Below are 11,645 nucleotides of genomic sequence, written 5' to 3' on the forward strand. Positions count from 1 at the left end.
AAATGTCGGTTTCATTCGGATATCCGGATACACCCGGATAAGTGACATTTGAAAAGTGTGCGAATAGTTTCCATTGGCGGTATTTGATTGGCTCGTGCCGTTCGAAATCCCGTCTGTGATTGGCTTACTCTCGTGTACCATTGTTCTTTTTCGACACAATCCGGCATATCGCCGTCGCGTGCCATCCCGAGCGACCTGCCCTTGCATTTCTTCTTGTCACCAAGGCAGTCCTTTCATGTCTGCCGAAGAGCATCCGCCGGCGTTACCTGCGGTCCCCTCGACCGCCATCGGCGGTGGTGCTACTGCCCCGGTCGTGAGATCCACGCCCGAGAGAGCCGCCAAGATTCTCCTGCACGCGCTTGCCAAAAAGTATGCTGCGTCGGGCGAGAACAGCGCCGCCAGAACCCCCGAGGAGCTGGTGCGGCAGTCGATGGCCAACCCACGGGGCAAGCAACTGTGGGCAAAAGTCCGCGAAAACATCTCGGTGCTCGTGCCGCCCAAGCACAACGTCCGGTACCGCCGGTCGCTGACGCCGCCGCTCATGTTTGACCCAGACTCGGACACAAAGATCAAGTGGGATTTGGGTCTGGCGCTGTGCGTGCTCTACACGACATGCGTGGTGCCCGTGCGCATCAGCTTTGGCATCGAAGCCAGCGGGTTCATCTCGGTGTTTGAGATCGTGATCGACGTCTTGTTCTTTCTCGACATTGCGTTTAGTTTTCGTACAGGCATTGTCAACCCCACCACTGGCCTCGTACGTGTTTCTTGATATATATATATATATGTATATTTTTTGATATTGAGCTTTACAGATACATGACTCAAGGTGCCGTATTGCGCATGTATTGGAAAAGATGTGGAGAGTCACTATCAATGTCTGGTCTTGATGTCTGGATCGTTCCTAGATCCTCGCAACGACTCTTTGTTGTGACAACCGTTTTTGATAGGATTATAAATATCTATATATATCTACTATATATATACGTTGTAATCCGTCGAACTTTAATTGTTTGCATTATCGCTACAGTTGTAAATATATATTTATATATTCATTGCATTTGTTATACAATGGATACTACTGCAACAGTTTAAATGGCTTTTTTCGAGTCCACATCACACGTTTACATACAATGCCCCCATCGCCTGATTGTGGGGAAGGATGCCTTAGCCCCATTGTTTTTTAATCATGGCACACCAGTTGTGGATATATATATATATATATATATATATATATATATAATTATATGTATTAATTGTTTTTTTAATCATGGCACACCAGTTGTGGCTATATATATATATGTATAAATATATAATTAATATATGTATAATTATATATATATATAATTATATGTATTAATTGTTTTTTTAATCATGGCACATCAGTTGTGGCTATATATAATTAATATGTATATATATATAATTATATGTATTAATTGGAATGGGGGCAGGTATACTACAACAAGACCCAAATCGCACAATCGTACTTACGGGGGTGGTTCCTCGTCGACTTTGCGTCGACCATGCCATTGGAAAGTATCGTGAAAATCATGTACCCTGACACGTCCACCAACACTCTGCAGACGGCCAAAATATTCCGCGGACTCAAACTCGTGAGACTGCTCAAGCTTGTGCGCATTCGAAAGATTGGCAACATGATTTCGAAATTCGAAGAAGAGGTATATTTATATATATATATATGAGTAATCATAGTAGTAGTAGTAATAATAGTAGTATAGCTTGGACAATGATAGAGTCGTAGGGTGATGAGTCGACCGTGCTCCTCGTGAAACTTATTTTCCATGGTGGCACCAACACAGCAATATATTTCGACACCTAGAGAGTGTCTAGTATACTATACCTGCGTTGGCTAGCTGCCAACTGTTATATATATATATATATTCAATCATGAAATATTACCTGTCCACGTAATCCTTGGGATAGTATTATGATTTAGTACTTTTATTGCCCTAGGTGTTTGCCAACCAAAGCGTGCTGTCGTTGGTGAAAATTCTGCTGTTTTTGCTCTTTCTCGCACATTTGGTCGCGTGCGTGTGGTTCTACGTCGCCCAAGCCTCCCCGTAATACTATTTCTCAATGAATTTAAAACACTCAAAATATTAAAATATCAGCTGATATCGATTTTAATATGTGTAGATATTCGTGGGCGTTGGCGATGGGGTACATGTCCAACGATCACAACCACCAGTTGACTTTGCAGTACTTGAGCTCTTTATACTGGGCTATTGTCACCATGGTCAGTCGATATGTATCATAGTCGCCTATTATAGTGTACTATTAATAGTATAAATATATCTAGCCATTTTTAGTCAGTAGTCTAGTATGTCAAAGTTCACAAATTTATGTTTATAATGTATATATACATATATTTCTATTCCTCGAGTCAATAATTGTCGCCGTTTGTGTATATACTAAATCTATGCAACCCTATTCGTATTCATTCAGTATTGTTGTACGTCGAAGTTGACAAATATATATATATATATATATACTTTACACATAAGCCTCGTGTCACTCTTTTACCTGTCGGTAGATGACGATTGGAGACGTGTGTATAAAAATATATCGCCCTAATTCAATCTATAGTGCCAAAGATGACAAATATTATTAATATATATATATATCTCCCCGTGTCACTCACTTCTATATCATGTTGGTAGACTACGATTGGATATGGAGACATCATCCCCAAAACCAAAACCGAACTGATCATCGCCATGTCCGTCATGGTCATCGGCGTATCCATGTTTGGGTATGTGATTGGAAATATCACGGCGCTCGTGGATAATATCAACGCGTCCGGTCGCATGCAAACGGAGCGCCTCACCAGTCTCAAGGAATATGTGATGGTGCGCAACTTGCCCAAACAAACATGTACGACTTAGTCTGTACGAGAGACGCATCTTGGCTTGGAAATTATATATATATATATATTATTGATTTTATTTATTTATGGTTATTTATTTTAGTAGCGTCCTGTCCGACGATGCAACCGTCGATTTGATGGTTTATACTGTGGACATGGGATTTTTTGTAATGTCATTGCTATCCATTGGACATGAGTCACGACTTGTAGTTTGTTATTGTCCTGTAGCCAACATATTTGGATTTTAGAGCGTTTAGTTAATATTTGAATATATTTGTGCCGATTCACCAAATCCGTCGATCGATTGTTTGTACTGCATTTTGTATTGGAAACATTGGCCTGGGTCACCAAAGTCACAGACGAATTCGATGCGGATTGGTGTTTGATTGGCTATTTGACTCGTGTTGTGGAATTTGATTGGTCGATCGATTGTCTGCCGTTTAGTGCTGCTCATATTTTTTTAATCGAGCAATTTCGAGTCGTATTAACAATAATACCATCCATTTGGGTTGATGTTTTACGTGTTGCGATAGGAATATGAAGTACGTGGATGTTTGTATTCCGACTGTATATATATATATATATATACATACTTTGAAGAATATAATATAACGTGGTTATGTTGTACGTAGCCAAGCGAGTGTTGGACCATTTCGAGTACTTTTACAGCCATCGCTCCGTTTTTGACGAAGAAGCCATCTTGAACAATCTCCCGACTGTGATGCGAAATGAAGTGGTAACGTTCTGTTGGCTTATCGTACTATTCTCTCCGTACTCTTATCGTTTAACTATATATATAGTCGACCAAGTGGAGTCGTCGCTGATGTATATATATATGGTTTATTGTTGTTGTGCATAGGTGCACCATGTGCTCAACAAGTTCATTTCGAGGATTGACTTCTTGGCGGAATTTCACGAGGGCCTGGTCAGTGACATGGCGGTTGCCATGAATCCGTTTTTTTGCATCAAAGACGAAGCCGTGTACTTGCAAAATGAGATTGCTGTTCACGTGTTTTTCCTTACAAAAGGTACAAACCCCGAAACCCCAGAAACCCCGGAACCCCAGAAACCCCGGAACCCCAGAAACCCCGAAACCCCGGAATAACCCAATTCATCGTTTTGTAGGCACTGTGTCGTTGGTCAAGTCGTATCCGAACCAACTTGCCGACACCACGCTCATGACTTTGACGGGAGGTCAGCATTTCGGCGAAGTATGTCTAGAGGATAAAACCATATCCCAAAGCGATATATATATATATATTGAAAATATTAATATATATCTGTTGTATTGGATGTTTGTAGGTAGAACTATACCATCAAGTCTATGGCCAGGGAGTGCGGTTGTCGTGCGCAGTTGCAAAAACGTACTGCCAACTCACGTTTATGTCTCGTCAAGTGATTGAGAACATTGGTACGTCCACAATAATATTATCAATATATGCAGTATGCCTACATATAATATTATAATATATATATACTAATAGCGTATATGTGAATAATTATATGTTTAGGCCACACGTGGCCTGAAATCTTGGACCATTTTCGACTGAATTCTATCTCCAAGGTGAAACGGATGAGTAAACGCGGCTGCCTCGACAACTACAGCCCCGACGTACCTCCAACGGCATCCACCTCGACGAATTCTATGATAACCGACGATGGAAATGTGAAAAAGGTATATATATATATATATCGCGTGAATTTTATAGTCTTACACGCCACGCACTTAGCACAGTGCATCACTAATTCACATATAGTGTATTTAACGACTTTCAAAAACAATTAAATTTTTATTAAATATATATATAAATTCTTTTTTTCTAATTTTTTTAATAATTAAATTAATATTTAAAGGTTTATTTCCATACAAAAGGTTTTGTTCACGTTAAAACTCGTACGTTGTCGTGACTCCTCGTTTTCCATATTTGTATTGGTCTGGAGGGTGACAAACACTTTTTTCATTCTTTTTAGTCGTCATTTTTGAAGCAGTGGTAGGTCATTCAAGTTCTCGTATGCCTCCTATTTGAAACAAATAGTATCATGGAAATACTATTTATAAAAACAAAATGAATTCGAACGAATATATATATATATATATTGATACATATCGAGTCTAACTTTTGCTATTGTGTCGTGGGTAAAAGCACCCATTTGACGCCAACCACGCGTGGCACCACCATCTGCTCGCGGCATCATTGCGCAAGGGCGTGCCTGTGAAACCCACAGACGACAGCTCATCCAGCGACGACAACGACGACGACGACGACCAGCAGCACCATGACATGATGGACAAGCACCACCACTCGGAGCGAGAGCTCCACAACACCACCGCGCACACGACGTACGTCGAAACGAGGCGTTCGAGTACCGTGCGCGAGCCCAACCTCATGTCGCGCCCCATGTTGAATGAAAAACGGGTACCAAAATATATTATATTTATTGTACATGTCAGGGTTTGATTGGACGATTTGATTTCATAATTTAAACACGGATTCTTGGTTTATTTCATCACAGGCACACTGTCTTTAAACACAGACCCTATGTATATATATATGGTTGAATATCCAGTGGCCTGTGCAGCAAAGGAAGTCAAATGTAAACTAAAAATAGCTAAAATTACATAGGACCAGAATGAATGAGTTTGAATACTTGATAAAGGAGGATAAACTGTCCAAACAATATATATATATATATATTGCAGTAGTTTGTACACGCAAAACGATTGGACGTGTACCCAAAACTAAACTCTTTTTTTTTTTTTTTTCACTTTTGTATATTGTGCAATTCACGCCAATGAGGACATTTGAGTCATTTTGACAAATAGCGTTCGAATCCATTTGATCGAATTTAAGCTCTGAACAAAATATACTATACAAAATTATTATTTGTGTGGTTTTGCCCAATGCGGACGGGAACTCAGTCGGCCGAAGCATCAAACGTTTGGATTGGCAGAAATTCGACAGGACGTGATTTAATTGGCTTGGGGGGGTTCTTTGTTTCATTCTCTATATAGAGATTCTGCTCATGGCTCCCGTTTCGAATCGATTTGACCATTACTTTTTAAATCAAGCTCGACCTTTCCATGTAGCTGTATCACGTTCTTTGTATCATTTCATGTTGTATTGCCGATTGGATACAAATTTGGGGAGGGGGTGCAATCGAATCGCGCCGACCAAACCAATCCACAATCGATCTGATTGGTTGAATTTCATTGAGAAAGTTTTGATTGGCTAATAATGTTGAGCTCATCTGAGGTAGCCAATCAAATGGATTTAAATACCAACGAGAAACCACAACACAATGAAATTTCACTCGAAAGCACAATATCGGTCCTCTTTTTTCTTGTTTTTTCTTCTCCTGTTTGTGAGTGTTGAGGATGCCGTCAAGGGGCGACATTGTTTGTCCACATGTGTCATTGCAACGATGCTGCCGACTCGTATATATATATATATATATATTTAAAATATTGTTTTAAATTTCTCAACGATGCTACCGACTCGTATATATACATATATATGCATATTTAAAATATTGTTTTAAATTTCTCAACGAGGCTGCCGACTCGTATATATATATATATATATTAAAAATATTGTTTTAAATTCCTCAACGAACGAGGCTGTCGACTCGTATTTTATTTTTGCTTCCATATTGTTTCTTTTTTTCATTCTTTCACGAGGATGATTGTATATACATATAACAAAAAAAACAATATATATATATTGAAATATTGCTTTTTGGTATCACTAGGTTGCCCACAACGCGTACGTGTTGCACCCCCAAGACACGATGATTGCGAATTGGCAGATGGCGGTGGGCTCCGCAATCATTTACTCGACGTTTTTGGTCCCGTATCGCATTGGCTTTGACACCGACCCTCCCGACGACGAGCTGTCGCTCGATATGATCGTAGACATTGTGTTTGGCCTGGATATTCTGCTCACGTTTCGGCTGGCGTTTCACAACGCAGATCGCGTGCTTATATGCGACGCTGCGACCATCGGCACGACGTACGTCAAGGGCTGGTTCTGCATCGATGTGCTGTCGACGATGCCTGTCGACACAATCGTGGGGTATTTTACCACTGCGTCGTCTAAAGTGCTCAAGTCCACCAAGTTGCTGCGCGTATTTCGCGTCGCCAGACTGTTCAAGCTTGTCCGATTGCTTAAACTCGGCAAAGTCTTTAAACGCGTGCGCGATTCGATTCAGGTAGAGATATATTTATTTATTCATATTGGACAAATTGTAGTTTAGAATATTAGACAGAGCTCTTTCGATGAACGTCTATATAATATCGCCATGCTCTTGTCGTGTGTTTCGTATAACCCGTCCTCCGTTCGATATTATAATTGTGTGTCATATTTATATATATATATATATTTATATAATATATATATATATATTGTATCTATAAGTGTGTCGGGATGTAATACCATGTTATAGTATCAAAAGCTTTTCAGTTTTTGTATGTACTACGTAGTAGTGGTATTGTACAGGATTTGATGGTTTTGATAAATATATGGAGCTTGTTCCAGTGGCCATTTGCTCATACTGTACCAATTGATTGCTGTAGTTGAGTTTGTCTTTATGTTGGCTTTTTGTGGTGGAAATGCGAACGAATGTATATATTATACATATGATGAGGGTCCTACTATGCGATGATATGGTGCCATTATTGCTTTCAATGTCGTTTGTAGCAATTCACTAGCTTGAGGGGATGGTGCTGACATTGTGTTTGTCTAGTTGAGTCCGTCCACGGAGCGACTGCTCAAGTTGGTCATGATTATGATCTGCTTTGGGCACTGGTGTGCATGCATCTTTCACTGGATCATGCTGTTTGAAGAAGAGTTCGGGTTCGTAACTATATATATATATGCCCCCTTCATATCCAACGCCATATACTATTTGGCTTGTCCCCTTTCCCAGCATATCTTTGATATATATATATCAAATATCATAAAATTCAATATATATATATATGTACAAAACGATCAATACCATCATATTATATATGTCGATATGGAATATTATTTTGATCGCCTGCGGACGTGGTTCCCATATTATACATGTAAAGATATGGATTCTTTTTTGCTAGCCTGCGGACGTGGTGCACAGACTACTTCTTTCCGTACGACGAAGACCCGGGCGCATGTTCCTTCCGAGTACCGTCGGAAGATCGATACGTGGCAGCCATCTATTGGGCGTTCACGACCATGACAACTGTGGGATACGGAGACATAAAGCCGTTCAAGTTTTCTGTGGCTGAGATGACGTTCGCCGTGATCTGTCTCATGCTCAACTCGACAGTGTACGCGTACGTTGTGAGTGGCATCATCGATGTCATTTACAATTACAACCCGAGCGATCGAGAGTACCGCGCGAGGATGAATGACATGAAGGTAGGAGATTATATGTTTAAAAAATACATTCTCAACATCTTTTTTAATTAGATTAGGGTTATCTTCTTTTAATTCAATAGAATTAAGCCACCCTACGCTTGTTGGGTAGAAAACGCCATCTTGGAGACATCTGAAAGTGATATTGCTTCCAATCGTTCTATTAGAATGCTTGACTTTATTTTGATTTCGTTTTTTATTCATATGATTCATATATTGAATGGATGGGGATTGACACCATTTTTTGCAGGATTACGTGCGCGACACGGCCATGAGCGTCCGACTTAGTAACAACGTCAAGTGCCACTACGACTTCTTACTTAGCACCACATGTTTGTTTCCCGAAGAGCAGGTCATATGATAAATTATTATTATATATATATATATATTTAATATGCTTGTAGATCTTCAATCAATTGCGACCGAGCCTTCGCTTTGACGTGGCTCGCCTCGTGGCCAGCAACACAATCATGACCATCAACATCATCGCATCGATGGAAAAGAAATACAAAGGTAGGACAGCTATAAACTATATATAACTAAATACATGGCTAATTCAGTATCATTCATACCACATTACACACACATATAATATATATATATATAAATATTTAAATACGGTGGCTAGGATTTGTCAGCTACGCTTTGTTTCTGTTGCGGCCGCAGTTTATCCTCCGAAGCGAGCGCGTGTGCCGCAGTGGCAGCCCTGGCACGGAAATGTTTTTCCTCATCGAAGGCGAGTGCGAGCAAATGGACCAAGATAACCACAACGTCCGCGTGTTGGGGTATATATATATATATATATATATATATTCTGTTATTTGTTATATACCAGGAATATATATACATTTGAGACTATTTTTAATATTTCTGGATAGAGAGGGGACATTATTTGAAGCATATGCGTTGCTGGCACCCCCAGAAGAGCACTACCGTATGCAAAGCACCGTCACCGCCCTCACGCCAACGTGCCAGCTGTACTCGTTGTCGGTGCACGAGTTTGAGTAATATTTTATCTATCCCTGAAAATATTATTTATGGAAATATACTTTATACATATGTCTCGTATGTGTAGGTCCATAGCCGACTTGTCACCTGCGATTTCGGTGAATTTGGCGTACGAGTTTGCGAAATCGATCCTCCAAGATGACTTTTTGACGTTGAACGACGAACAAGTACGTTGTTGGACCATGCAAACGACTTGAAATGAAGAGATTTATTTATATATTTATTGTTTTCGCTGGAAATCCATGTAGGAGGCCGTGGTGTTGGGGGCAATTGAACGCAAGAAGACGCTGCACCCCGAGGGTTTGAACTACGGTCCTCTCACCAACATGGCTAAGGTGGCGATGGCCAAGCTGCGCATTGTCAAAGGAAGCGTGCTCCCTGAAAACGTCAAAGAAGCGATGAAAGGGGTCATGTCCAAGACCAAGCACACGCTGGGGCTGGCGTCGGGGGCGTCGTAACGTAGAAAAACGTAGCACAGTATGCAAAAAAAAAATAATAATAATAATAATAGTAGTTTATATTGTGCAATTATCACCCACATTCGGACTTGAGTCATTCCGCCCCAACTAGCATTCGAATGTAGATAGGTTATTGTGGTGGCTGGCGGCAGTATTGGTAAAGGAACTGAAACTGGACACTACGTATGGATACAAGAATGACATATGAAAAAATAGAAACATATTTCTGCGGTGGCAATAAAGGGCTTCTATTTGGTCAGTATGTACGTGTAGTATCGGTTGACCGTTAAGAATGATTCATTTATGTTGGACACATTTACCACTGGTTTATCATGTACGACTCCTCGTCGAACGGGAGAAGCGAGTGGTGCTACAGCCAGGTCGGCATGCACTGATTGCACACACAGTGGCACCTATCCCTGTTGAAATGTGTCGACCTAGTAGAGTCATGTTATAAACATGTACTGAGCTATCTATCGTACGTTTAAACTTGACAATACGCATTGTAAGTGCATACATGCAAACATACGACGTGTCAAGTCGATGGCTAGCGCTTAACCAGGGATTGGTTGGATCAAAACCAGGTGGAGGGGTCGCATGTGCTCCGGGAACAGTGTAAGTCGGCGGCGTGATTGTATATATGGGGCGTAGATGCAGTGGAGATTGTAAGCTCACCCGAGCCATTTGATAGAAAACCCTCAGCCCCAGACGCCGGTCCCCGCATTTGTGTTGCCTGGGGAGACTGCTACCTTTCCAGGTGATACACCTGATGGCATTGCTACACAAGGAAGCTCAGTCTGTACGGTTCAACTCGTGTGCAAGTGGAATGTTCGGAGGGGAGGTGGTCACCGGGAGTGGCTTTCCCCATACCAAAAACGGATACGAGGGTACATAAGGCTTGGGTCTGTCCGCATGGGATTTTGGAACTAGAACCTTTGGAACAAATGCATCGAGAATGCTGGCTGTATATGTTGATGTATGGGGTCAGAGTGGCGTGTTGCCTAAAAATGTTGTCGATAGTGTCATATGTTATTTACGACAAGCAGCAAAGTGTGCCTTGTAATATAGACACCGCCACTTCCGAGTTCAAGTGCACACAATCTGCATGTTATTATTGTCCTTTTACCCAAAATTTGGTTGACTTTTGTGCTGAACCGCCAATCTATCGATCGATTCTTTGTACTGAATTTTGTATGTAAAGAGGTGTCGAGTGGTGATTGGTTTGAAGTCACACACTAATTTGGCTTTGAAGATGGTTTCCTGCAATTTGATTTGCTACATCCCCTTTTGCCGACTCTTGAGCACATTTGGTTGTGTCGATTTATTCTCCATGTCGCTCCAGTTTAGAATATAAACACAACAATACCATTATATGTCCATCACGGTACTACAGTACTGCAGGATTCATTGGATTTGGCCTAAACATGTTCAGCTTCTTGGATGACACTGGACTTGGTCGAATCTGGTGACATTGTATCAGCTGACGTGTCCATATTGTTCTCGACAACAGCATATCGAGCTATTGCTTGGGATACCACCGACCGCTAAGTTTACATATGATTAACACTTGATCCAATAGTATATATATGATTAAGGAAATAACAACACGTTCAATGTTCGAAGGTACTTACTTGTTCAGGTGAGAGACTCAAGAACGAGTCGGCTGCGATATCCATCGCAAACTCATACGCCAAATTTACCGAAATCGCAGGTGACAAGTCGGCTATGGACCTACACATACGAGACATATGTATAAAGTATATTTCCATAAATAATATTTTCAGGGATAGATAAAATATTACTTAAACTCGTGCACCGACAACGAGTACAGCTGGCACGTTGGCGTGAGGGCGGTGACGGTGCTTTGCATACGGTAGTGCTCTTCTGGGGGTGCCAGCA

The 11,645-nt window shown here is 41.0% G+C and overlaps 2 protein-coding genes across 3 annotated transcripts; one reads left to right on the plus strand and one right to left on the minus strand.

The window, feature by feature from the left end:
- Positions 1-154: 154 nt before the first annotated feature.
- H257_08923 lies at positions 155-9,746 on the plus strand (the record flags this gene model as incomplete). Of its 2 annotated transcripts, XM_009835011.1 has the most annotated exons (20): positions 155-754; positions 1,449-1,676; positions 1,972-2,078; positions 2,155-2,254; positions 2,679-2,892; positions 3,517-3,620; positions 3,744-3,912; positions 4,010-4,095; positions 4,187-4,295; positions 4,396-4,559; positions 5,029-5,301; positions 6,635-7,093; positions 7,628-7,737; positions 7,980-8,283; positions 8,531-8,632; positions 8,685-8,793; positions 8,909-9,065; positions 9,159-9,284; positions 9,356-9,455; positions 9,537-9,746. In XM_009835011.1, the coding sequence occupies exons 1-20, from the start codon at positions 236-238 to the stop codon at positions 9,744-9,746; spliced, it is 3,750 nt and encodes a 1,249-aa protein (XP_009833313.1). In that variant the 5' UTR covers positions 155-235. The 2 variants fall into 2 exon arrangements, with proteins under 2 accessions (XP_009833313.1, XP_009833314.1); XM_009835012.1 differs by lacking the exons at positions 155-754; positions 1,449-1,676 and having other exon boundaries at positions 1,933-2,078.
- Positions 9,747-11,123: 1,377 nt separating this feature from the next.
- On the minus strand, positions 11,124-11,616 carry H257_08924 (hypothetical protein; the record flags this gene model as incomplete). The annotated part of the gene is made up of 3 exons (XM_009835013.1): positions 11,124-11,290; positions 11,378-11,477; positions 11,549-11,616. 3 exons carry the CDS (start codon positions 11,614-11,616, stop codon positions 11,165-11,167), a joined length of 294 nt encoding a protein of 97 aa, XP_009833315.1. The 3' UTR covers positions 11,124-11,164.
- Positions 11,617-11,645: the final 29 nt, after the last annotated feature.

The sequence above is a fragment of the Aphanomyces astaci genome (genome assembly GCF_000520075.1).
Source record: "Aphanomyces astaci strain APO3 unplaced genomic scaffold supercont1.21, whole genome shotgun sequence".
NCBI lineage: Eukaryota > Oomycota > Saprolegniomycetes > Saprolegniales > Verrucalvaceae > Aphanomyces > Aphanomyces astaci.